Source organism: Lithobates pipiens, unplaced genomic scaffold (genome assembly GCF_037356315.1).
Source record: "Lithobates pipiens isolate NorthernLeopardFrog02 unplaced genomic scaffold, aLitPip1_a1.2 Scaffold_13, whole genome shotgun sequence".
Classification (NCBI taxonomy): Eukaryota; Metazoa; Chordata; class Amphibia; order Anura; family Ranidae; genus Lithobates; species Lithobates pipiens.
Window position 1 is genome coordinate 53,629,284 of NW_027507718.1, and position 27,178 is coordinate 53,656,461.

At 39.7% G+C, this 27,178-nt stretch overlaps 1 protein-coding gene across 2 annotated transcripts in view; it reads right to left on the reverse strand.

The window, feature by feature from the left end:
• Nucleotides 1–27,178, reverse strand: part of FREM1 (FRAS1 related extracellular matrix 1) — a 225,320-nt gene that overhangs the window by 139,592 nt on the left and 58,550 nt on the right. For both annotated transcript variants that reach the window (XM_077475118.1, XM_077475120.1), the window contains exons 6-10: nt 21,853–22,176; nt 20,477–20,585; nt 12,793–12,924; nt 1,485–1,829; nt 745–887 (exon numbers count right to left, since the gene is read on the reverse strand). In XM_077475118.1, coding sequence (XP_077331244.1) covers nt 745–887; nt 1,485–1,829; nt 12,793–12,924; nt 20,477–20,585; nt 21,853–22,176 — 1,053 coding nt within the window. The remainder of the gene's footprint in view (nt 1–744; nt 888–1,484; nt 1,830–12,792; nt 12,925–20,476; nt 20,586–21,852; nt 22,177–27,178) is intronic.

Sequence of the window (27,178 nt, forward strand, 5' to 3'; positions counted from 1 at the left end):
TGATGTCCACCCAGAACGAGAGCTGCACTGTCCCTCCGTCATTTGATGGTGTGTGGGCAGCAACTGATTAACTAAGTTCTGGAGAAAACTTCCTTGCAAAGTGCAACTTCCCTTGCAAAGTAAACAGCCTATTTGCCTTTGAAAAATCTACCCCAAAAGTGTAAAAATAAAAAAAATAAGATAGTCAATTGCTCTATAGAAAAACAACTTCCGACGTCTGACCAAAAATATATATTTGAAGGAAATACCTTAAGCTGTTATGCTTTTAAGCAGCCATTAATTCTACCATTACTAGGGAACGGTCTAATTTATAAATCCCCTCCTGAGTATAATGGTTTCAATTACAAAGCAAAGAAATCCTGATAGTGAATTCCTATAGTAACTTGTTAAAATCACTGTAAAGCCCCATAGACACTATCAGTTTTCTGCTGAGTTTTTCCTTCAGATTTACCAAAACCATATAATATGAGGTCAAACCTTAGGAGTTTCAATTTGTATGCAATCAGGCAGGCCCTTCCACTACATGGTTTTGGTAAACCTCAAGGAAAAACTCATCAGAAAAACTTATAGTGTGTATGGGGCATTAGAGAGTATTCAAGACAAGATCAGCTTGAAGAATAATCCGACTTTCACAAGATGTTACTTTTTCAGTAGAATAACAGCTTTGAGAGAGGATAGATCTTTATCAGTTAGCTGCATTTGCTGAACACTTGATGGAGCCGTTAACAATCACTCCTTACATACCTGAGGACCAGAGAGGTTAGGGGGTGTATGGCTGTCACACATAATAAATTCAAAAGAATCTTCAAAGATTTCCTCTCCATGATGCTTGTAATATATGAAACCATTAAACAAGTCTCTTTGCAGGAAAGTTGTAACAGGATAAGCTTTGACAGTAGGAAATATAGAATAAAAGTTAGAGTTCTTCAACAGTTCATCATTAATCTCAGACATGTCCTACTTTATACCTGAGCATTAACAATGCCAAGACTGTTTTAAAATGTAAGTAGCTCTCTAAAAAAATATCAGATTGCTGTTAAAAATGTTATCAATGCTTTTAAAAAAAAAATGTCTATGTCTGCACATTGTAACTGCTTTATATGCTAATTACATTTTTATGTTCAGTTTTCTGATCTGCAGTACTACACAGTAATTGTGTGCTTTACTGCTCCTTTTTTATACTGCAAATCTATCAGTCTTGCAATGAATGCACTCCATGTGTGTGTATTAAATCTTATTTCTATAGATGTTAAGCAGGAAGGTTAAAGGTGGTCTAAGGTTGAGCACAGAACTCCCTCTAGTGGTTAATGTAAACATTTCTATATTTCATACAATAGAAAAATTGAAGAGTGCACATTTAAGACTTTACTGCAGAATTTTTTTGATTAAAAAAAGTTTTAAAACTAGATGATTATCTTTAAATTCTGAATAAATTATATGATTAATCATATGCATAAATGTTACAAATAATAATATTCTCATACCTAATGCCTTTTGTCCTGGTTTCTTCATAATGCTCCCAGCTGCTGATTTCTTGGTTATATTGTACCGTATGTAATCATCGCTTGAGTCCATATCGGAGGCACAGAGCATTGAGCCTTGTATGAGAACAGTCTGACCTTCTGGAAGCTCAATGACAGTGTTTGTAATTAGGAAAGGTGGGCTATCATCTTTAGGGAGTATGTTAATCGGGAACTTGTGTCTAATACTGTGGCGGCCATCAAAGATTCGGAAAGTGACAAAGTCTTTGGTTGTATCACTGTCATCATGATGATAGCAGACAACTCCAGCCTGAATGTCTTTTACTGTGAACATAAATCCTTTCCCCCCTAAATTGTAAAAGAGACAGATAAGAGATTTATTGTTTGCAAAGTGAACAACATTGAATAAATATACAATTTAAAAAATGGCCAACGGCTCCTGCTGCTGTGCCTCAGTCTATGAGGAGGTAGAAACCCGGGTCAGCATTGGATCAAGATGGGCATCAGGTAAGTATTGGGGGGGCTGAGGGGGGCGCTGCACTCTAAAGGTTTTTTATGTTCATCTGTAGAATGCATGAAGGTACAAAAACCTTCAGCCTTTAGAACCACTTTAATGTTGAAACGTTTTTGAAGTATATGAACACTGCATACTAAATACATTTTTACTTAGCACGGTTAATAAAGTGAAGGGGAAATGGATTTTTTCTTTCAAACAATCGATGAATTGAAGTGAACACAGTTTCATCCTATTCAGCTAAGAGAACATTCACTTTGCAAGGTGAACAGTCTATTATTTTTATGAAACTACCCCAAAGAAATGTATAGTTTTATCTGGTATATTTAAAGGTTACTTTCTGTTATACTAGTGACAACTTTAGTATAATTACCAGTTACAAATAAATTACAGAATTTATTTGGCTACCTTAGCACTGAACCTTAACAATTTTTAAAACAATATTTTCATACATACAGTATCTCACAAAAGTGAGTACACCCCTCACATTTTTGTAAATATTTTATTATATCTTTTCATGTGACAACACTGAAAAAATTACGCTTTTCAACAATGTAAAATAGTGAGTGTACAGGTGGTATAACAGTAGAAATTTTCTGTCCCCTCAAAATAACTCAACACACAGCCATTAATGTCTAAACCGCAGGCAACAAACGTGGGTACACCACTAAGTGAAAATGTCCAATTTGGGCCCAATTCGTTATTTCCCCTCCCCGGTGTTATGTGACTTGTTAGTGTTACAAGGTGTCAGGTGTGAATGGGGAGCAGGTGTGTTCAATTTGGTGTTATTGCTCTCACTCTCTCATACTGGTCACTGGAAGTTCATGGCACCTCATGGCAAAGAACTCTCTGAGGATCTGAAAAAAAAAAATTGTTGCTCTACATAAAGATGGCCTAGGCTATAAGAAGATTGCCAAGACCCTGAAACTGAGCTGCAGCATGGTAGCCAAGACCATACAGTGGTTTAACCAGTTGACCACTGGGCACTTAAACACCCTTAATAACCAGACCAATTTTCAGCTTTCGGTGCTCTCACATTTTGAATGACAATTACTCAGTCATGCAACACTGTACCCTTATGAAATTTTTGTCCTTTTTTTCACACAAATGGAGCTTTCTTTTGGTGGTATTTAATCACCGCTGGGTTTTTAATTTTTTGTGCTATAAAAGAAAAAATACAGAAAATTCTGTAAAAAAATGAATTTTTCTTCGTTTCTGTTATAAAATTTAGCAGATTAGTAATTTTTTCTTCATAAATTTTGTCCAAAATTTATACCACTACATATCTTTGGTAAAAATAAGTACAAATTGGTGGATATTATTTGGTCTTTGTGAAAGTTATAGAGTCCACAAGCTATGGTGCCAATATCTGAAAATTGATCACACCTGAAGTACTGACGACCTATTTCAATTCTTGAGACCCTAACATGGCAGAAAAGTACAAATGCCCCCCATATGACCCCTTTTTGGAAAGAAGATATTCCAAGGTATTTAGTAAGAGGCATGATGAGTTTTTTGAAGTTGTAATTTTTTCCCACAATTCTTTGCAAAATCAAGATTTTTTTTACTTTATTTTTTATTTTTCACAAAATTGTCATATTATCAGTTTATTTCTCACACAGCATATGCATACCACAAATTACACCCCAAAACACATTCTGCTATTACTCCCGAGTACGGCGATACCACATGTGTGAGACTTTTACACAGTGTGGCCACATACAGAGGCCCAACATGCATGGAGCGCCATCAGGCGTTCTGGAGCACCCAGGACAATTCGGACATTTCTCTCCTACATGTAAAAATCATCATTTATTTGCTAGAAAATTACATCGAATCCCAAAACATTATATATGTTTTTTTAGCAAACACCCTGGAGAATACAATGGTGGTCGTTGCAACTTTTTATTTCGCACGGTATTTGCGCAGCAATTTTTCGAATGCTTTTTTGTGGAAAAAAAACAGTTTTGTGCTTAAAAAAAAAAAACACAGTAAAGTTAGCCCAATTTTTGCATAATGTGAAAGATGAAGTTACACCGAGTAAATCGATACCTAACATGTCACTCTTCAAAATTGCACACGTGGAATGGCGCCAAACGTCGCTACTTAAAAATCCCCATAGGCGACGATTTAATTTTTTTTTTTACTGGTTATATGTTTTGAGTTACAGAGGAGGTTTAGGGCTAGAATTATTGCTCTCGCTCTAACGTTTGCAGCGATACCTCACATGTGTGGTTTGAACACCGTTTTCATATGTGGGCGGGACTTACGTATGCCTTCGCTTCTGCATGCAAGCACATGGGGACAGGGGCGCTTTAAAAAAAAAAAAAAAAATGTTATTGTTCATTTTACTTTATTTATTTTAGTTTGACATTTTGTTCCCCAAAAATAAATTTTTTGATCACTTTTATTCCTATTACAAGGAATGTAAACATCCCTTGTAATAGGAATATGGCATGACAGGTCCTCTTTACACTGAGATATGGGGTCAATAAGACCCCGCATCTCACCTCTAAGCTGGGAAGCCTGAAAAAAAAAAGATTCTGGATTTGATCGTATTGGCGAGTCGGTAGAAGCACCGGAGGGTGGCGGGAGGGGGGGTGTCTATGGCTGGGTATTGCAGGGTATCACCGACTATGGCTGGATATTTCAGAGTATGGCTGGGTATCTCAGAGTATGGCGTTGCAGAGTATTGCGTTGCAGAGCATTGCAGGATATTGGAGGGTGTTGCAGAGCATTGCAGAGTGTTGCACGGTATTGGCGGGTGTTGCAGAGCATTGCAGAGTGTTGCAGGGTATTGGTGGGTGTTGCAGAGCATTGCAGAGTGTTGCAGAGCATTGCAGTGTGTTGCAGGGTATTGGCGGGTGTTGCAGAGTGTTGCAGAGTGTTGCAGAGTGTTGCAGAGTATTGCAGGGTATTGCAGAGTAACGCAGGGTATTGCCGTGTAATGCAGAGTATTGCCGTGTAACGCAGAGTATTGCCGAGTAACGCAGAGTAACGCAGAGTATTGCAGGGTATTGCAGGGTATTGCAGAGTAATGCAGGGTATTGCAGAGTAATGCAGGGTATTGCAGACTATTGCAGAGTATTGCAGGGTAATGCAGAGTATTGCAGGGTAATGCAGAGTATTGCAGGGTATTGCACAGTAATGCAGAGTATTGCACAGTAATGCAGAGTAATGGCAGGGTATTGCAGAGTATTTTCAGGGAATTGAGGGGTTAATTTTCGGTGAGCAGCGATGTGGGCACTGCAGATGCAGCCCACATCACTGCTGACACCGATCTCTTCCCCCTCCGCTGTTCCGATTGGGACAGAGAGGGGGAGGGAGGAACCGGCGTCATAACATGACGGCGGTTTGTTTACAAGTGATCACTCCATCATTTGACGGAGCGATCACGTGGTAAATGGCCGCTATGAGTGGCCGTTTACCGTGATCCGTGATGCGCCGGGTCCTGTGGACCCGGCGGTCACGGATGCTCTCAAGTGCGCGCCCCAGGGGGCGCGCAAGAGCGGAATTCTGGGAGGACGTCATATGACGGCCTCCCAGAGTTAAGAAACCGCCCTGTAGCCGTCATTCGGCTATAGGGCGGTTGTTAAGTGGTTAACAGGACAGGTTCCACTCAGGACAGGCCTCACCATGGTTGACCAAAGAAGTTGAAGGCACATGCTCAGTGTCATATCCAAAGGTTGTCTTTGAGAAATAGATGTATGAGTGCTGCCAGCATTTCTGCAGAGGTTGAAAGGGTGGGGGGTCAGCACACTGCATCAAAATGGTCTGCATGGCTGTCATTCCAGAAGGAATTCTCTTCTAAAGATGATGCACAAGAAAGTCCGCAAATGGTTTGCTGAAGACAAGCAGACACGGATTGCTGGAACCATGTCCTGTGGTCTGATGAGACCAAGATAAACCTATTTGGTTCAGATGGTGTCAAGCGTGTGTGCGGCAACCAAGTGAGCCGTACAAAGACAAGTGTGTCTTGCCTACAGGCAAGCATGGTGGTGGGAGTGTCATGGTCTGGGGCTGTATGAGTGCTGCCGTCACTGGGGAGCTACAGTTCACTGAGGGAACCATGAATACAGACATCTACTGTGACATACTGAAGCAGAGCATGATCCCCTCCTTTCGGAGACTGGGCAGCAGGGCAGTACTCCAACATGATAACACCCCAAACGCACCTTCAAGATGACCACTGCCTTGCTAAAGAATCTGAGGGTAAAGGTGATGGACTGGCCAAGCATGTCTCCAGACCTAAACCCAATTGAGCATCTGTGAGGCATCCTCAAATGGAAGGTGGGGGAGCGCAAGGTCTCCAACATTCACCAGCTCCATGATGTCCTCATGGAGGAGTGGAAGAGGATTCCAGTGACAACCTGTGAAGCTCTGGTGAACTCCATGCCCAAGAGGGTTAAGGCAGTGCTGGAAAATAATGGTGGCCATACAAAATATTGACATTTTGGGCCCAATTTTGACATTTTCACTTAGAGGTGTACTCACTTTTGTTGCCAATGGTTTAGACATTAATGACTGTGTGTTGACTTATTTTGAGGGGACAGCAAATTAACACTATTATACAAGCTGTACACTCACTACATTACATTGTAGCAAAGTGTAATTTATTCAGTGTTGTCACATGAAAAGATATAATAAAATACATACAAAAATGTGAGGGGTGTACTCACTTTTGTGAGATACTGTATGTACTGTACAATATGCATCATATGCACGTAATCAATGATTTTAGAGTATATCATCAGAAATACTGAAATACCAGGTCTAAACCTATAGAAGATTTTAGAGGACATTACTACATCATATGAATAGTTTATACACAAGCTGCTGACTAATAAAAGATCACACATCACTGCCTCCAGATTTGTAAATGTCCACTGCCATTTGTCAAAGTTCCATACCAATTTGTGTAACTTATTTGTGTAAAAGCTGAACCACATAAATGACAAGATTTTCTCTAATCTCTCAATTTTTCAGTTGAACGATTTGTTCCAGGGCTGTGGAAATTCAATTTATTCTGAATATTTAATAGTCAGAGGATTACAGGCTATCAACTTCAATCTGACATCTAGGTGGATTTACAAGTCTGCTATTTGCGGGTTTAGCAGAATTAAACAGGATGACTTCTAACCTCTCCAGTGATCAAGGGGCTTAAAACACATTGCAGTCCTGTACTTCAACTCAAAAGACAGCAAGAGTGTCATATTCTCAGCGTGGAATTTAGCAGATAATGAGTGACTTAGTAGAATTAAATATTTAACATTTTAGAAGAGAAGTACTTTGCAGTAGGGCCTAGTCACAGTCAAAGAGCAAAAGCAGGTGTGCGCTAAGATAGGGTTACTTACTGTTGCTAGCTTCTAGCACACTTGTACATTCGAAGCCTGTAGGATATTGAGTTTATAGAGAATTTTATCACACAACTGGAGGCTAATAGTTTTCATATGATTAAACATGTTCAGCCTTTCTGTTTTGATTAATGCTCTTTATCACCAAGAAGCAACACTATAAACTGGCCAGAAACAGAAAATTAAGTGCCTTCAAATTCTGACCACTAAGACATTTTTTTTTCTTTTTCTGCTCTAAGACATGCACAAATATATATGCCAGATCCCGGTGAAAACATCAAAACTGGAAACATGTCCTTGCATTCAGATCAGTGTACCTGTCCTGTACACCTGTCAAACTCAGATATGCGGGTGTGTTGGGCAGCCAATCCATTCACATTCACTTGTATGGGCTGCCTTCACTTACAATGGCTTGAAAAAGTATTTCCACATTTTGTCATGTTGCAACCAAAAATGTAAATGTATTTTATTGGGATTTTATGTGATAGACCAACACAAAGTGGCACCATTGTGGAGTGGAAGGAAAATGATAAATGGTTTTAAACATTTGTTACTAACAAATATGTGAAAAGTGTGGCGTGCATTTGTATTTAGCATTTGTATTCAGTCAATACTTTGTAGAACAACTTTCGCTGCTTTTTGGGGATGTCTCTACCAGCTTTTCACATCCAGAGAGTGACATTTTTGCACATTCTTCTTTGCAAAATAGCTCAAGCTCTGTCAGATTGGATGGAGAGCATCTGTAAACACTAATTTTCAAGTCTTGCCACAGATTCTCAATTGGATTTAGGTCTGGACTTTCACTGGGCCATTCTAACACATGAATATGCTTTGATCTAAACCATTCCATTGTAGCTCTAGCTGTATGTTTAGGGTCGTTGTCCTGCTGGATGGTGAATTTCCGTACTTAAGACTTTTGTAGATTCTAACAGGTTTTCTTATAATATTATCCTGTATTTAGCTCCATCCATCTTCTCATCAACACTGATCAGCTTCCCTGTCCCTGTCCCCATAACATGATACTGCCACCATCATGTTTCACGGTGGGGATGGTATGTTCAAAATGATGTGCAGTGTTAGTTTTCCGCCACACATAACGTTTTGCTTAGTGACAGAAAAGTTACATTTTTGAAGAAGAGCACCGTCTTCCACATGTTTTCTGTGTCATGGCTTCTCGCAAAATGCAAACGGCACTTCTTATGGGTTTCTTTCAACAATGGATTTCTTCTTGCCATTCTTCTATAAAGGACAAATTTGTGGTGTGCATGACTAATAGTAGTCCTATGGACAGATTCTCCTACCTGAGCTGTGGATCTCTGCAGCTCCTCCAGAGTTAACCTGGGCCTCTTGGCTGTTTATAAGATGTACTGTATATAATGCTCTCCTTGCCCGGCCTGTCAGTTTAGGTGGATGACCATGTCTTGGTAGGTTTGTAGCTGTTCCATACTCTTTCCATTTTCGGATTATAGATTGACCAGTGCTCCATGAGATGTTTAAAGCAGGGTTAAGTTTATAAAAAAATATCCCAGCTTTGAACTTCTCTGCAACTTTATCTCTGACCTCTCTGGTGTGTTCTTTGAACTTTATGATGCTGTTTGTTCACTAAGGTTCTCTAACAAACCTCTGAGGGCTTCACAGAAGAGCTGTATTCATACTGAGATTAACAGGTAGAGTCTATTTACTAATTAGGTGACTTGTGAAGGCAATGGGTTCTATTAAATTTTAGTTAAGGGTATCAGCGTAAGTGGGCTGAATACAAATGCAAGCCACACTTTTCACAGATTTATTTGTAAAAAATGTTGAAAACCATTTATTATTTTCCTGCCACTTCACAATTATTTTCCACTTTGTCTTGGTCTATCACATAAACGCCCAATAAAATAAATTTACATTTTTGGTTGGCTAATGGCTCTCCACACACAATGGGGCTGAGCCTCAGTGTGGATGAGCCCATAGAGAGATACAATATAACATTGTTACTTTGGTATCTACTCTTCAGATGAAAGGGATGCACTTTGATTTTCATATAATGTCAGTTAAAGCAGTTTTATTTTTTGTTTTGTTTTTCATAAAATGTGTTCCTACTTAACCCCTTAGTTTACCTTACCTCAATTAACTTCCTCTGCTCCCCTTAACTAATATTTTTCTGTTGTTTATTTCCTTTTTTGCTATGCATTATCATAAACTTTGTTTTCTTTAACGTGTTCATTTTATGTAGTACAAACTTGAAAAAACAAAAAGCTTTATTTCATTTGTAAATAGGCATGCAATGCTTTGTATCACAATCAGAATTTTAGGCCTGTTTCATGCAGGCTTGAGCTTGTATAAGAGCATTGTAAGCACCACGCTTTTATAAAGAATTTGCAGAGCTTTCAGCAAACTTTGTTGAAGCTTTTAAAGCACCATTCAACTCCAGCTTTTAAAAGTTGAACACAGATCCTAATAGGAGTGTTGATTGTCACTTTAAGCAAGCTGCTAGCAGGCATCAGCAGGCTTTCAATAAGCTTCAAGTAGTTTGGAAGCCTGCTAACAGCGTATTTAAAGTGGCAATCAACATCCCACTGGATCTGTGTTCAACATTCACAAACTGGAATTGAATAGTACTTTAAAGCTTCAACAAACAGCTTGCTCCTGCTCTTATACAAGCTAAAGCCTGTGTGAAACAAACCTTAACTGAGACATATTAAAAATAAATGATACCTTTTATCCACAGAGACACTATTTTTTTTTTTTTTTTTTTAGTTAGCATGGATCAAACTAGAAAAAAAGTGCTTTTTAGTTATGTTAAGTTGTTTTTTTTCCTATGGACTACAAAAAATAAAAGTATTTTCAAAAAACAATATCACAGAATAAAAATTCTGTTTGTTCTTAAAAAAATTATATGTTTCACATTTTGTAACTTGTGCAACGACAAAGTTATTGCTGAATGAATAGGCCTATAGCATAAACTTAAAAATCCATAGGGAGTGTTCAGATTTAAAGCAGTAAAGTGGTTAATATGAAACTTTACAGTATATAAATAATTTGTTTTAGATTTAGTAGTGTCTAAATAATTACAGCAAACATGGCAAAACCCTGAGAAATTTATATAGAGCATATGATAAAGAAATAATGCATGTATATTTTATTTAAATGATGTTTCAAAAGGAGATATTTGCAAATGGATTTATATGGAGACCTTAACTCCCATTAAATCAAGCTAGGCTCCAACTTCCCGCTATCTAAACTTCCTTTTGGTTCCTTAATCTGATAGGTGACCTCAGGGAAGATTGGGAGGTTGAAGGGGCTGTGTCAAGCTGGCCTAGCATCCTATATTTCTGAATCTACTAATACTTATTAGCTTAATAATAATTTGCTTAAGCTTTTTTAAATGTTGAATTTAAAATAAAATTAGGAAATAATATTTAATATGGTTTGATTAAATTGGTGGGTAGAAAATTCAACAAGTGGTTGTGCTGCATAGGGAGAGTCAATACAATAGTAATTAACAAGGCTTGTACTGAAATTTTACATGTATACTTGCTAATCATACTTTGTTCATTGACATCAGAATCGGTTGCAGCCACTGAACTCTGAGTTCAGATCCACTCATGATATTGTTAAAGCAGAACCCCAGGTAAACAGCAAATACCTGCTAAAAGATATATATTTTTGTCTATTCAGTCCTGAGATTTCTGCCACCCCTGCACAGCCTTGTCTGGTGGGGGAGGAGACCTGATTGTTCTCTACTACAGTAGGTAAGTAACACTTACAAGTGTTGTCCTTTCCCCAGCATGTACAGTATACTAATGATCTCATCACTCTGTGCTCTGTACTCTCTTTTCAGTATGCTCCTTGCACAGCAAAGATTGGCTATTTGTGTTGCTTCTTGCTCCCCCAGTCTAAACTCTGCTGTACAGTGACTATAGGGTGCTGATATGAAATCACATTCCTGTACTTTTGGTGCCAGCATTTAAAAACATACATATATATATTTAAAGCGTTACTAAACCCAGGACCCTGCATTCACTATATTTTGTCTCCCACAGTACACAGAACATAGAAATACAAGTCGCCGATGGAGGCGGGGACATTGACTTCCTTCACTAGTCCCGTCTTCCTGGAGCCACGTTCAAAATGAACGGACTTTACTCCGTGTGTAGGCAAGTCCGTTCATTTCAAAAGTCCGGCGGACTAGTACAAGACTTCTTTCTAAGTCCGCCGGACTTTTGGGAACAAAAAGTCCGCCAAAGCCCACACACGGGCAAACTGTCCGATGGACTCTGGTCCGCCGGACCAAGTCCACCGGATAATCCAATCGTGTGTACGCGGCATTACACTTTAATAATGTATTAATGGATACTGATCTACATTAATTTGTGTCCTTTGTATGTCTCTGGAGTTGAGTTTGAAGTTGAGTTACTTTTGTCAAGCAGGCCATTCACTTAGCAAAGTACATTTTCACTTTGCAAGGGATTTTTATCTTAGCTTAGTAACAAAGATGAAGCTCTGCTGATTGCAATCATCCAATTGTTTTTTTCCTTGCACATGATTAGATATTCTTTGGAAAGTGAATTTTCAATGAATCCACTAATCCCTTGCAAAATGGAAATTAACTTTTGCAAAGTGAACATGCACTGATAAAACTTAGTAATCTGTGGCTTACATGCGGTAGAAGACAACTCCGGGATCCTGCGCTCAATTCTAGAAAGTTCAAAAACCTGGAAGACACTAAAATACATATCTTAGGTGCCTGGCCCTGCCTTCTCCCACCTCCAGAAGCTCCAAGTTAGTGCAGCAATGTTACTCAAGACCTCTCTTTTTTTTGCATCAAATTTGCATGGAAAGAAGGTTATATGATTTCCAATGGCATGCAGTTCCAGTGCGCTCCAGTTCTGGACTGTACTGGAACGCTCTAAGATGCACCAAAAACACACTGGAACAGCCAAGTCTTTATTTATTTTTAAGAAAAAAGAGGTGGAAAAATGCACTGGACTGCATCAAAAACGCACCAAAAAACACATCAGAAAATACACTAAAACGCATAACAGAAAAGCATCTGGAACGCATCCAGACTTTCTATGGTGTGAATAAAGGTGTGCAGTAAACTCTGCAAAATGTTTAAATGCTGGGCTTAAAGACTTAAAAAAATTATATCCTTCACCCTTTAATTTATTGATTGTTGAAAATTAACCTTTAAGGGGTAAATGGTGCAGCAGTGGGAACTTGAATGGGTCCCAAAGAGTTAACAATTCATCAATTAACAGTTAACAATTCACTTACACATTTTCTTATAATTTTTTTCATTTGCTGAGCCTTTTTTTTAAGTGTATCCAAATCAGCACTTGGACTTTGAACAATGTTCTTCAGGCTAGTTAAGATATATTTTCATTTAAAGGTGAATATGTACTGTATATTATAGTGATATTTATGGATGTCAATTGCAAAGCAAAAACCTACTTACCTCTTATAGTAATGCGTCCATGCTCTAGCCCATCTACAATAACCAGGCGGACAGCATTGATATTATCATTATCAACCACTTGAAGTTGTTTCCATGTGATTGGTCGAGATTGACCTTCCAAGAGATCAAGACCTAAATAAAGTAGATGAACAAAAAAGTCAATCAAATTGTACACAGTTCTATACTACATTGTAGAGTGCCATTCAAAGAGCCAATATTTTCAATCCTGTGATTCCACACATGTTGATTTGTGCAGATCCAAAGGGGCCCATCTCCCGAATGATTAGACAGCAATCAGATGATAGTGTGAACACCAAAGCTGCCCGATTCTAAGACTGCAAAACAGGCTTCAGCTTTTCCTCCTCCCAGACCACTCCCCTCAAATGCCACTCCTGGGCTTAGTTGCAGAGGTGGGAGTGGAGGTATGCCTCTTGGTTATATGAATCATCAACCCAGTAAACACAAGGGGAATTAAATTCAGCTGGAAAGACTGAAACTATTTTACTTACCATAAAGCACCGCTTTTATGTTCACATACACATGTCATTCCAGTATTATAACAATGGTTGTTGTGAAAAGTTTATTGTGAAAAATAAATTACAATGGGACATGTTATTCGTGAAAAAACTAATATTAGATATATAAAAATAAAAAATCCATAACCAGCTGAGGAAAACAAAAACAAGAAGAAAACCAGAATTAAAATGGCTTAATGGAACCCAATGGCCATTAAAAGATCAACTTTATTAGTGTAGTGTTACCCCCAAAGGGGCCAATCATTTTATTGGTTCTTTCCCTGCAAGTAAAGAGGCTGCCTGTCCACCACGGCAACAGTTTATGCACAATGGTTCCCTTAACCCATTAAAGTCCACATTTTTCAATGAGTTAGAGTGACTCAAAATGTGCGCTACCACGCGGTGGAGCAGAACGTTAAAGGGTTAAACAGTCTAGGGGATGTCTTTTTAAAGTTTATTGCTTGCAGAACTTCAGAGGGCAGGGAGATGAACTTATCATGGGATACTTCAAAACACTTAGAAGAAGGAGCGTTTAGAGGACAGTCTTTCCTAACAGTAGTGGTGTTGGTTGAGAACAGTCCATGGCTCTGCAGTTAAAAGAACAGGGGGTTGTATTGGATCTCTGGTTACCCTGCACCAATGTGCAATTATTGGTACCCAGTGCAGCGTTCAGTACACAGTCTCAGGGATTAATCCAAAGTCCCTAGTCACACGCCGCAATCCATCTAATCTAAACAAACAAGAGGTTAAAATCTCTAAACAAGAAATCTACCATCACAGTCATTAAGGCAGATAAGGGGGGAGCCATCATATTCATGACTATTTAGACAAAGCCCTCAGACAACTCTTAAACTGAAACATATGGCTGATTATATTCAGAACCCATTTTGAAGTACAAAGGAGTTTTGAAACACAGTATAAAAGAGGCTGTAAGTTTAGGATTTGTAACTGGTTGGGAAGCTGAGAAACTTATACCACCTCATCCAGCTGTCCCAATTTTCAACCATCCTCCCAAAGTTCATAAGTCAACAGTCTTTATTCAAGGCATACCCATAGTTGCCAGCATAGACTCTCTAGGAGAGCCTTTAGGTGACCTTATTGACACTTTGCTACAACTTCTTAGTGATATGAAACAAACTATATGGAAGCTTGATAGGGTTTACATGGAATAGTAGCTATAAATGGCTTACCTATGATGTAAGATCTTTATATTCCTGGATACCCCATGATCTAGGTTTACAGGCATTTCAATATAATCTGGATCTTTATACAGAGTTATCTAGCAATCTTAAATGGTTAATTTTGGAAGGAGTGTCCTTTTTGCTTGAATACAAATTAATACAAATTATACACACAGAAACAAGGGGCCTCAATGGGATCAAAATTTGCTCCCACATATGCCACTTTGCATATGGGATGGTGGGAGGGAAAATCTGTATACAGAATTAACAGCCCCTATAGAGATCAAATAGCTTATCTCTTTAGTTACGGTATATTGATGACCTAATTTTTGCTGTCAATAAGGATTTACCTCTTGATGGATTTTTTATCTAAACAATAATCCTCTCAATTTAAGCTTCACGGGATAAAAACATGTATCTAAGATAAATTATTTGAATCTTACACTTGCGGGCTCAAATTACAGTCATACTATCATGACATGCAGCAAAGAAAGTATCTCGAACACCACACACCAACATGTCTTTTGATCCTCCTCTTCTTAGGTTCCTCCTCAACGCTCCTGGCCCCTACCTCCTGTGTCCCCACAGCAAGTACCTTACTATGGAGGCACCCGAGCTGAGCCACAGCTCTATATGTCCATTCAGAAAAAGAGAGGTAGTTCAACACCGCCCCTCTCTCTCTCCTGATTGGCTGATTGAAAGCAGCAAGAGTCAATGGCACCACTTCTAGGTCTCAGCCAATCAGGATGGAGAGTCCCGGATGGTTAAGGCACTCGTGCACATCACTGGATAAAGAGGGACCTCAGGTAAGTATTAGGGGGGCTGAGGAGGGTTGCTACACACAGAAGGTTTTCTATCTTAATCCACAGAATGCATTAAGATAAAAATTTGGTACTGCGTTGCTTTAACTGACAATTGCGCGGTCGTGCGTCGTGGCTCCCAAACAAAATTGATGTCCTTTTTTCCCACAAATAGGGAGTTATTTTGGTGGTATTTGAGCACACCTGCGGTTTTAATTTTTTGCGCTATAAACAAAAAAAGAGCGACAATTTTGAAAAAAACGCATTATTTTTTACTTTTTGCTATAATAAATATCCCCCAAAAATATATAAAAAAATATTTTTTTTCCTCAGTTTAGGCTGATGCGTATTCTTCTACATATTTTTGGAAAAAAAAATGTATTGATTGGTTTGCGCAAAAGTTATAACGTCTATTAAATAGCGAATAGTTTTATGGGATTTTTATTAATATTTTTTTTTACTAGTAATGGCAGCAATCAGCGATTTTTATCATGACTGTGACATTATGGCGGACACATCGGACATTTTTAACACATTTTTGGGACCATTGGCATCAATGCTATAAAAATTGCATTGATTACTGTAAAAATATCACTGGCAGTGAAGGGGTTAACCACTAGGGGGTGGGGAGGGGTTAGGTGTGTCCTAGGGGAGTATTTCTAACTGTCTGGGGGAGGGGCTGTGTGTGATGTGACACTGATCGCTGCTCCCAATGACAGGGAGCAGACGATCAGTGTGCTGTCATTAGACAGAACGGGGAGATGCTGTTTACATTGGCATCTCCCTGTTCTTGAGCTCCGTGACACGATCGCGGGTATCCCCATAGCGATCGAGTCCCCGGGTCCCATGGGCACATTCACGGAACTCGCGGCACGCGCACACGCTGCGGGAATTTCAAAGTAACGCACGGGGTACATTACTTTGCCCAGCCATGCCATTCTCCCAACATATATATGCCGACAGCGGTTGGCAAGTGGTTAAATACATAATTTTTTTCAAAAAGATTTAGCACACAGTTTCTGGATATCAGACTAATTGACACCATTTTACAAAGGGACCCTGATCATAACACATTGTCTAAGGCCACTAAATGTATTGCTAGAAGAGCTTATACCCTAGGAAATATACCTTCACCAAGTTTACTTTCACCTGAAAAATGCACACGCACCTGGCTGCATACCACAGGAGTTTACAAATGTAGTGCTCAGGTTGCAGCTATCAGGGTGTTTCCTATTCTGTCACCTCACATTCAAATGACAGTTCATTTCAGATCAGACAATTGCCAGACCAGATATATATCTAGTCTGGCAATAGATATCGCCTGTGCGATAGAATATTGTTTATTAAATATTAATACCCACAAAAACACGAATGTTGCTAAGCATTTCACACAACAAACACACTTTAGACTTGTGATTTTTTAAGGTTCAAATTGTCGAGAGGGTGGACCGCCCTGTGAGAGGGGGGGATGGATTTTCTCTTCTTTGCAAAAGAGACGTGTACTGGTTTTTCAGATTGGATACTCACACACATACAATTTTTAGTCACAAATGGGATGCATATCATTATTAGGAATAAACTTCATGTACATCTTTTCTTCTCCCCCCTTCCCTTTCTTTCTTCCCCTTTTCCCTCTTTTCCTTCCCTCTCCCCTTTCTTCTACCTCCCTTCTCCCCCCTCCCCTCTCATTTTCCCCATCTTTTTTCTTTCCCCTATCCCCCCCAACCCCCCCTCCCCCAATATTCCCTCTTCCCCTTTTTTCCCATTCTTCTCTTTCCATTTATCTTTGCTCCACACCTCTCCCCCTTCCTTTTTCTCCTACATGACGTTTTTTCATAAATATATATATATATTTTTGGCAGTCTAACCAATTTTCTTTAGCCTAAAAGTACTTTGGTACTTCGATCCATGGACAATCATTTTTTGACCATTTCTTGATCAGTTCTTTGATTGTTTTTTGATCCTTTTGATTTTTGTAATTTTATTTCTGCTTTTAACGCTCTTGTTGTTGTTCTTGTTTTTTCTTAGACACTAATAAAATTCATCTTTTAATGGTCATTCATTTCCATAATGCTCTTGTTACACCAACACTTAATTTTTCTGATATGTGCTTGCTGTACTATGTACTTGTATGAGAACTTATCCTGTTCTCTTTATATTGCTTCCTTTATGTGAAATCTCTGATGTTCCTGGCAGACCCCTTGCTTTCCTATTAAAAACTGACCACATTAAGCAGGAGAATACACTGTGGTCAGTTCTCTAGCTATGCTGGGAACTTAGTCTGCTGCCCTCCAATGATCAGACTTGTCCTGACACAACACCCACTACACAGTCATTCACTGGGAAGCTCAGTGTAATGCTGCCTTTCCTCCCCCCTAGCTCTTATGCAGCTGAGAACAGAAGGAATGTGATCACTTATAAAAAAGGGAAACAAGGTATTTATATATTTTTTTTTCTATACCTACACATAAATGTTTTGCCTTTCATTTCTATTGTAAACTGAATTGCTTGCTTTACAAGGTTAGGGCTTACATTCACTTTAAGCCTTTTTGGTTAGATTTTGTTTGGTTCTGTTTGTTTTTATGAGCTGGTTATGGACTTTTTCATTTTTGTATATATTTGTATCCACTTCGTGCCGGGAGGACGGCCTCGAATTTCCGGGGTTATATCTGAATGATGCCTGAGGTTACAGACATCATTCAGATATCGGCATTTTGAGCCGGCGATTCCCTACACCATAAGAATGATCATAGCGGCTGTTCCGCTGCTTGATCGTTCTTACGGGCGGAGGGAGGGGACGCCCCCCCCCCGCCGCCCTCCGGTGCTTCTACCGACTCACCGTTTCCATCGGTAAGTCGGACACAGGATCCGCCGGGCCCCGGATAATGATCATAGAGATTTCCGGTGGACCAGATGGTCGCCAGAGTCTCTATGATCGTTAGGAGGCTGGACGTGATGTTATGACGTCACGCCCAGCCTCTGCATTCAAATAATGGCGCCGCCTCGGCTGGGAAGCCGTGATCGGTATTTTTATTTTTTTATTTTAGGCTTCCCAGCCTAGAGGTGAGATATGGGGTCTTATTGACCCCATATCTCACTGTAAATAGGTCCGATAATGCCATATTCCTATTACAAAGGATGTTTACATACAAGTAATCAATTTTTTTTGTTAAAGTGTCAAACTAAAAAAAAAAGTAAAATTAACAATAAAAAAAATAAAAAATGTAATGCCCCCCTGTTCCCGTGAGCTCGTACGCAAAAGTGAACACATACGTATGTCCCGCCCACATATTAAAACGGTGTGCAAACCACACATGTGAGGTATCACCGCAAACGTTAGAGTAAGAGCAATAATTCTAGCCCTAGACCTCCTCTGTAACTCAAAACATGTAACCAGTAAAAATATTTAAAGCGTCGCCTATGGGAATTTTTAAATACCAAAGTTTGGCACCATTCCACAAGCGCGTGCAATTTTGAAGCGTGACATGTTGGGTATCTACTTACTCAGTGTATCTTCATCTTTCACATTATGCAAAAAATTTGGCTAACTTTACTGTTTTTTTTTTTTAAAGCATGAAACTGTTTTTTTTTTTCAGAAAAAAACGTGTTCGAAAAATTGCTGCGCAAATAGCGTGTGAGATAAAAAGTTGCAACAACTGTCATTGTATTCTCTAGGGTCTTTGCTAAAAAAACATATATAATGTTTGGGTGTAATTTTCTAGCAAAAGAAATATGAATTTTACATGTAGGAGAGAAATGTCAGAATTGGCCTGAGCTCGAAGTTGGTATATATGCATATAAACAAAAAATATATATATGTTTTTGTTTGAGTTGCATTGAAATTCATTTTTCACAATTAAGATTACACAACAATCATTCTTATAATACTGGCATGGTATTTATGTGTGAACATAAAAGCAGTGCCTTATATTAAAGTGTTACTAAACCCAGGACCCAGCATTCACTATATCTGGTCTTCCACAGTACACAGAACATGGAAATACAATTATTTTACTAAATATAAACTGCTAAATACATTTTCTATCAGCAACATATAGTAGACTTCTATGAGTGTCTGGTTAAAACTTGCAAGAGGAGTCTTTATTCTGCATTGACCATCCTATCAGGATGCAGGACCCCTAACCCTTTATCTGGACAGTGTTGATTGGCCCTGTGCTGATCACATGCACACTCACAAGAAAACAAAATCTCTCTAGCAATGCACACCAAACTAAGCATGTGTAGCCTGTCCCCTGGCTCTGTATTATATATTGGGGACATTGGAAGGAGGAGAGGATCAGAGGAGACAGGATCAAACAGCCTTTTTACACAATAACAGTTTTCCTTCTTATTAACACTTGTATGTGTTACTTGTGTTGCTCAAATATAATATTTTACCAACATTTCTGTTTGATCCCTTAAAATACTGAGCACATGAATCACAGTACAATACATTATGGAAAAAGTTTAAGCTGATAGTTTAAAAACATTTCAACAAATTTAGCACACTCCCAAATATTTTGCGAACATTAGTAGACAGAATTATATAAATTCCTCAGGCTTATTAAAGTGAATCCCCTACATCCTTGCTTTTTTATTAGCTTTGAATAAAGTAGGGAAGGGATAGATCCTATTGCCAACTTTTTTATTTTAATATATACTGGGTATAAATAGCTCAAGTAGCAATCCCTGCCTGCAAAGACAAAAAAAATGAAAAATTAGAAAAGAAAAAACACCCTGTTATCAGAATACTAGTTCAAGAGGGTAATAATATATGAAGCTTCAGGTGTTCATCAAAAGACTGCTTAAATCATACAAAAAAAAAGGGGGGGGGGGGTGTTAACTGTCCATACATTACAAAATTACTAATAGCAAAAACATGATACAAGTGGCTGTACTCTTATACCCTACCCCAAAATAAAACCCTCAGATTAAAATATGATACATCATAGGGTGGGATATGGGAACATAGTGGTTCATAAGAGGGTATATACACTTTTCTTACTACCTGCTTTGTTTCCGGGAAAGGATGTGAAAGGAAATTTCCCCAATTGGACAGGACAGCAAGAAAGATGGGGTCCTATAGACATTTAATTATTGTTATAATTTGATACAATTTTCATCTAGCCCTCTGTAATAGTCTTGAGTTAAAACATTTCATGTTCCATACAGAGAAAATCAGTCTCACCCATATTCCAGGATACTCGAGGGGCATTTGTTTCAGCAGTTCTAACAGATATATGAACTGTGATAGGCAAACTCCTTTCAAAAAAGAAATCATGAACTTCAACCTCCACCTACAGAGGGATAATTTAATAGGTTTAATTAGCAGGTTTTACATACTGATAAACTTTATAACAAATATTATTGGTTGCACTGGAATCATTGCATTAGCATAAATCTTATAGGTGGAAAACACATATGTAGAATTAGGAAATAGTCGTAACTTTTGACTACCCTACACTGCAACTTTTTCTTACACTAAATGTCTCTACAAGGGGATGCAGATGAATTCAGAGAGCACATGTTTTGCTAATGGGGCATAGCTAAATATATTCTCTTTTTCATTTTTTCAGGTACAGCAATGACAGGGCAAAACCTTATATTATACTGGAGCACCAACATCAGATAGCAATAGCATATTTATCCTTAGTCAAAAATATGTTTGTTATGTTTAAGCCAAAGATTCCAAATGCTGAATTAAATATTTGAAGCTTTGTAGTCACTCTAGGGTGTTTATACCTTGCACCATCTGATGAAGCCAGCCATGACTGAAACATGTGAGTATGCAAACATTGTAGCCATAATAATTTCTGTCCATCCAACCCTGACATTTGCACAAAACTACCACATAGTACATCCCTGTCAAAGACAAAATATCCTGATTTTCCTCTACTGTGGTTAATCTCTTCCCACCAGCTGCACACATATATGGTATGTGGTAAGCTATATGATTTGCTGTCACATATATGCATATGGCCAGCATATATTTTGTGCTTGGAACATGTTCAGAACACCCCCAGAATTCGACTGTGCTCTCACTGACAGCTCCTGGTCATACAGTGAAGAATGGGTGCTGGTGGAGGATAGGCAGCCAATCACAGTGATCACTGTGGGAGCCCATTTTACCAGCACTCAGCATTAGAATCCCCTTAAAGATAAGGATCCCACTAGCAGAAAGTGGTTAAGGAATAGCAACTAGGATTTTGGATAGTAAACGGGAGGTAACAGACTGATTAGATCATCTCTCTGTCACTTTTTAGCACATGAGCACTGCAGCACAAGTGACTGGCTACTTATGCTGCTTCCCTGCTCCCAGTCTAAGATGTAGACCACAATGCAAGAATTTGATGGCAATTGAAACTGGGGCACTGTATATATATATATATATATATATATATATATATATATATATATATATATATATACACACACATTTATCGATGTTGTGATGAATATAGAGCCAAATGAATGTGTACCTTTTATATCTAATTGGTATAAAAGAGTGCTGTGGAAGCTGCCTTTGTTTAGAGACACCAAAATATTATTTCAATCCTTGCTTACCTCCATATTTCTTCTTTCGGTGTGACTACTGTTAGGTGGCTGATATGCTATGAGCATATCATTGAGATCCTGCCATGTAAAGGAGGTAATGGGTTTGGTATGGTCATTAAGATGAGTAATGTATCCTTCTCGTGGAGGATCTGTAACGTTGAAGACCAGTAAAGGTTTTTGGGTTTCTCCATCCTCTGCATCAAGTGTTGCTGTAGTTAGGGGAGTAAGGATAAACTGATCCACTTCCAAAATATACATTGACATGAAGGCAGCTTTGGGGATCTGGTTGGGAACTGCATCTTGGATGTGAACAGGAATCCAGGCATGCTCTGACTGCAAGAATTATAAAAATATTTCAGTTAAATGTCATACAATTTATGAGAAGATCTCTAATGTGCAGGTACCGTCACCATTTAAAACTCCATGTCCACAAGTACAATCATTACTTCCCACCTTTAACTCCACCACTAAAGACGAGTTTGCTAAACTTTTTTCTAATGTCCACCTAACCACCTATCCCCTGGACCCTGTTCCCTCGCATATGCTGCAGTCACCCCTTTATCCTTCACTCTCTTACTCTCATATTCAATCCCTTCATCTCTTCTGGCATCTTCCCCAACTCTCTAAAACATGCACTAGTTACCCCTATACTTACCCCACCAATCTTAAACAACCTACGCCCCATCTCCTTGCTCCCCTTATTATTTAACTCCTTGAGCATCTAGTCTACAACCAACTGAGCAACCACCTCACTGAAAATGACCTTCCTGATCCCCTTCAGTCTGGATTTAGCCCTCAACACTCCACAGAATCTGCTCTCCTAAAACTCACAAACGTTCTGCTAACAGCTAAATCCAATGGACATTATTCTGTACTCCTACACCTGGACCTCTCTGCTGATTTTGATACAGCAAACCACCCCACCCTCTTTGCTTGTGTTCAAGGACCGTATGTCTCCCACAACAGAAAAAACAGGAGTTGTGGGAGACATATGGTCCTTGAACACAAGCCAGGAACAGGTCGGCCCAGTGGAGGGAGACTATCACCACCTGCAGAACATCAGTGGCTTGCCCGATTTTAGACCGGTTTCTCATTGCTGGAAAGGCTTGGTGTCGGCCAATAGACACATTGAAATGTGATTGCAATACATTTTTTATTGATTTTACATTAAAGTTAAAACGGTTTTACACTATATTGGTTCCATTTAATTTTGTATGAATATACAGACATTGAGGAATTGCTAATGGAAGGAATGCGTTGTGGATTTGTTATCCGTTAATGAACCAAAGGCTTACTGATTGGGGACATCTGGTGAGTGGCCATTCTGCTTGGTGGCACAGATTTGGTTATTTTAGTTGACACAAGTGGACTTTTGATTAGAAGATGAACGGTGATTAAGATGGCACAGTTGGAGCAATCTAATTAAAATATCGCACAATAAGGACGTTATTTTTTGCAAATATAAATAAATGTCTTGTGTATATATTTTGGATAATATGGGGGCACAGTGATTATTTAGTGAATATATGTATTATTAAGCATAATCTATTGAGAAGGGAGTGGTTAAAATAGTGAGTGGGAGGCGCAATCCCCTAAAGGTATATATACATCATTTACTTACTCTGGTTTTTCTGGGGGGAGGACTGGGACTGAGATTGCAGCAGACCCTTAAGCACAGAAGGGGGTAGGTTGAGCGCCGGTACAACTTGGTTTTTTGATGCTTGTGTAATTGTCCACGTACGAGTTGTACCCCTTTCCGAATAAGGGTGACACCATGTCCCACACAATCTTACTAGCTCTCCTTATGTAGTCTGGGCAGTTCTCCAGCTCCACGTGGCTATCTCTTCTCTCATAATCCATAAAACTATATGTATAGCCTGTTTTCATGTCACAGAGCTTATACATCTTGACCCCATATCTGGCACGCTTGCTGAGAAGATACTGTTTAAATGAAAAGGGGCCAGAAAACGTAATCAGGGACTCATCAATACAGACAACTTGATTGGGAGTAAACAAGACTGCAAACTGTTGGTTGAAATGGTTTACGAGGGGCCAAATTTTGTAGAGCCGATCGTATTCTGCAGCAGGAAGGGCACTATGGGCTCGACGGGCCTGTCTTTCTCTTCTTGTTGGCAGCAGGACACTAGTTGTGCTAGCCACCTCACCAGCTTTAACTGCACTTATGGAACTCTCCACGTCACCAAATGATAATGCAGTGCTGGTTTGACTACGACCGGGATGTACTAGGCTGCTTGTGCTTGCCAGTTCACCAGAAGGATGAGCGGCACTAGTACTGGCTCTTTGCTCCATATGACAGCCCTGTAGTTCTTGCACCTCAACAACAGCAAAAGAACGGGGTTGGGTACGCCTGACTCTGACAGGGACCACAACTCTGTCGTCAGAGCTATCTGTCAGGGTGGCGCTGCTGTCTACAGGATCGTATTCTGAGCCTGAATCGGACAGATGGGTGACTTTCTCTTTACTCTCATCTGTCATGCTCAGAAACATGTAGGCCTCTTCACTAGCTTTGATTGGACATTTTGGCCTCTAAATTTACTGGTACACTAGTGTGACTTTCAGGAAAAAAGAGCACCTGACTGTCAGCGAATGCTTCAAACGCTACCAAAATCAGGCCTGACTCTGCAAATGCTGCAGTTATGTGTTTAGTGTTTTGTAAGTGACAGTGATCGATTGATACTGCACTTGGTTGGGTTGGGCTGGGCTGGGCTGGGCCTGGTGGAGGGGCTAAATGCAGAAGCTAGCAGGTATCTGGGCTGATCTTGCTAACACTGTGTTTTTGGGAACCCTAAACTACTGGGGATGCTAGTATAGATCTGATCAGATCAGATATTGATCCATTCAGACACCATACACTAAGGGAAGTGTATTGTGCGTGCGTGGGTGTTAGTGCTACTGGCACTAATCTGACACTGCCTGGGGCAACGCAGACCCTGACTGACGCTGATATCACCCACCGGGTGATCAGGGGGTTATACCTTTATTTAGGTAATATACGCCTGGTACCCTAAGTCTATAAAAAAAAACTAACTAACCAGCGTCACCCGTAACACTAAGGCCCCTTTCACACTGGGGCAGTGCGGGCAGTGCGGGCAGTGCGGGCATTGGCGGTAAAGCGCCGCTATTTTTAGTGGTGCTTTACCGTAATTTTAGCGGCGATCTGCGGCCACTAGCGGGGCGGTTTTAACCCCCACTAGCAGCCGAATAAGGGTTAAAACTGCCCGCAAAGCGCTGCTGCAGCGGCGCTTTGCTGGCTGTGTAGCCGCGCTGCCCCATTGATTTCAATGGGTAGGAGCGGTTTAGGAGCGGTGAATACACCGCTCCTTTCACCGCTCTAAAGATGCGGCTAGCAGGACTTTTTTCAACGTCCTGCTGGCTCACCGCTCCAGTGGCTCCTCTGGCTTTCACACTGGAGTGAAAGGGGCCAGTTTTTTCAGGTGCTACACAGGCGCTATTTTTAGTGGTGTAGCGCCTTAAAACCGCCCCAGTGTGAAAGGGACCTAATACAGTGGTCACTGGTGACAGGGGGTGATCAAGGGGTTAGACCTTTATTAGGGTGGTTAGGGGGTACCCTAAAGCTACCTGAGCCTACCACTAACTGCCCTAATGCTGATTAGTGTCACAAATTACACCAGTACAGTGATCAGTGAAAAATCTGACAACTGCACTGGGTGACACTGTGACAGGGAGTGGTTAACTTGGGGGGGGCGGTGATCAGGGGGTGACAAGTGTACCTATGTGTACTGGTGTTAGAGTAGTGTTGGTGCAACTTACTGTGAGATGTTCTCTCTCCTCTCTCTGGAACGAAAAGAGTTCCACAAGGGGAGATGACATCACTTCCCCTGCCTGTGTTTACACTTACAGGCAGGGGAAAGATTTCATTCGCCAGAACCGATCAGCAGGCCCAGATCATAAATCCTTGGCCTGGACCTGAAGATTGCTCGGTTCTGGAACTAATTTGATGGTCGTGAGAGCGTGCGGGTGCGCCTCCTGGCGGCAAGAGCATGCCCTGTACAGGTACGGGATTTCGCTCAGTGGTGCCATTGTGCCGCAGTACTTGTATGCGATGCAGTCGGCAAGTGGTTAAAGCAAAGGCTCTGGGGAATAAAATGGTGGCTCTTGCAATTTTTGGTGTCACACGATATATCCTTAGCCATTCATTTTTTCAGGAAAAAAATACCTTTTAATACATTTTTGCGCACACAAACACAATATAATACTCAATTTTTGGCATAATATACAGGATGATGTTACACCATGTAAATTGATATCTAGCATGGCAACCTTTAAAATTACACATGCCCGTGGAATAGTGGCAAACTACGATACATTCAATTATTCACAGGCAACGCTTTAAAAACCTTTACAGGTTACCAGATTAGAGTTGGAGGTGGGTTCTGATGCTAGAATTATTGCTCTCACTCTGGTGTTCCCAGCGATACCTCACATGTGTTGTGTGATGCACTGTTTACATATGCACGTGGGAGATGGGGCACTTTCATGTTTTTTTTTACATTTGTGTATTTTATTTATATACTGTATTTTTTTACATTGTTACTTTGTTTATTTTTTACTTCAATTGTATTGCTATCACAAAGAATGAGCAACATCTCTTGTGATAGCTGGGTAGAGACAGGTATCCTTTACTAAAAAATCTGAGGTCTTTTAGACCCCTTATCTCTCTTATGCCCTCAAAAGCAGTTGATCAAACTGAGATCAGTTTGATCAGGTGTTTTACTAGCTGGTAATGGCTAGTAAACAACCAGCTGAAACTAGAAGTGATGAAATCCTCATCCCTTTTGGTTTCTTATGTCACAGAGTAGAAGGAGGAAAGGAAGTTCCTCCCATTCCACAGTGTCCTTCCAATGCGAGAGGTCATATCGGTGGAACAAAAGAGCCCAAGATAGGCAGCAAGAAGGCCCTTCCGTTCCTGGTAAAAGTCACTGGGTGGCTGTAGTGCCATCTAGATTACTTTTATAGGAAAACCTATCGCCTGCTCTAAAAAAAAAATGATATCAGGATGACAATGATATCATCCTGGTATAACCACTTTCACATGAGGACCTAGGGTACACCCTAAAGGCTAGAAGTGGTTAATTGGTTGATGGTAATCTGATTTGATTTGTTGAGATATTTTGCAAATCAGCCTTACACTTTGAATATATATTACTAACTTACATAATCCTACTCGGGGGAACCTTTTTTTCATGTCCTTGTGCACAAGGCACTAAAATCCTATATATATTATTTTATGTTGTTATGTGTTTCACAAAAAAATAGGATTTCATTGTCATCAAATACACATATTTCTCTATAT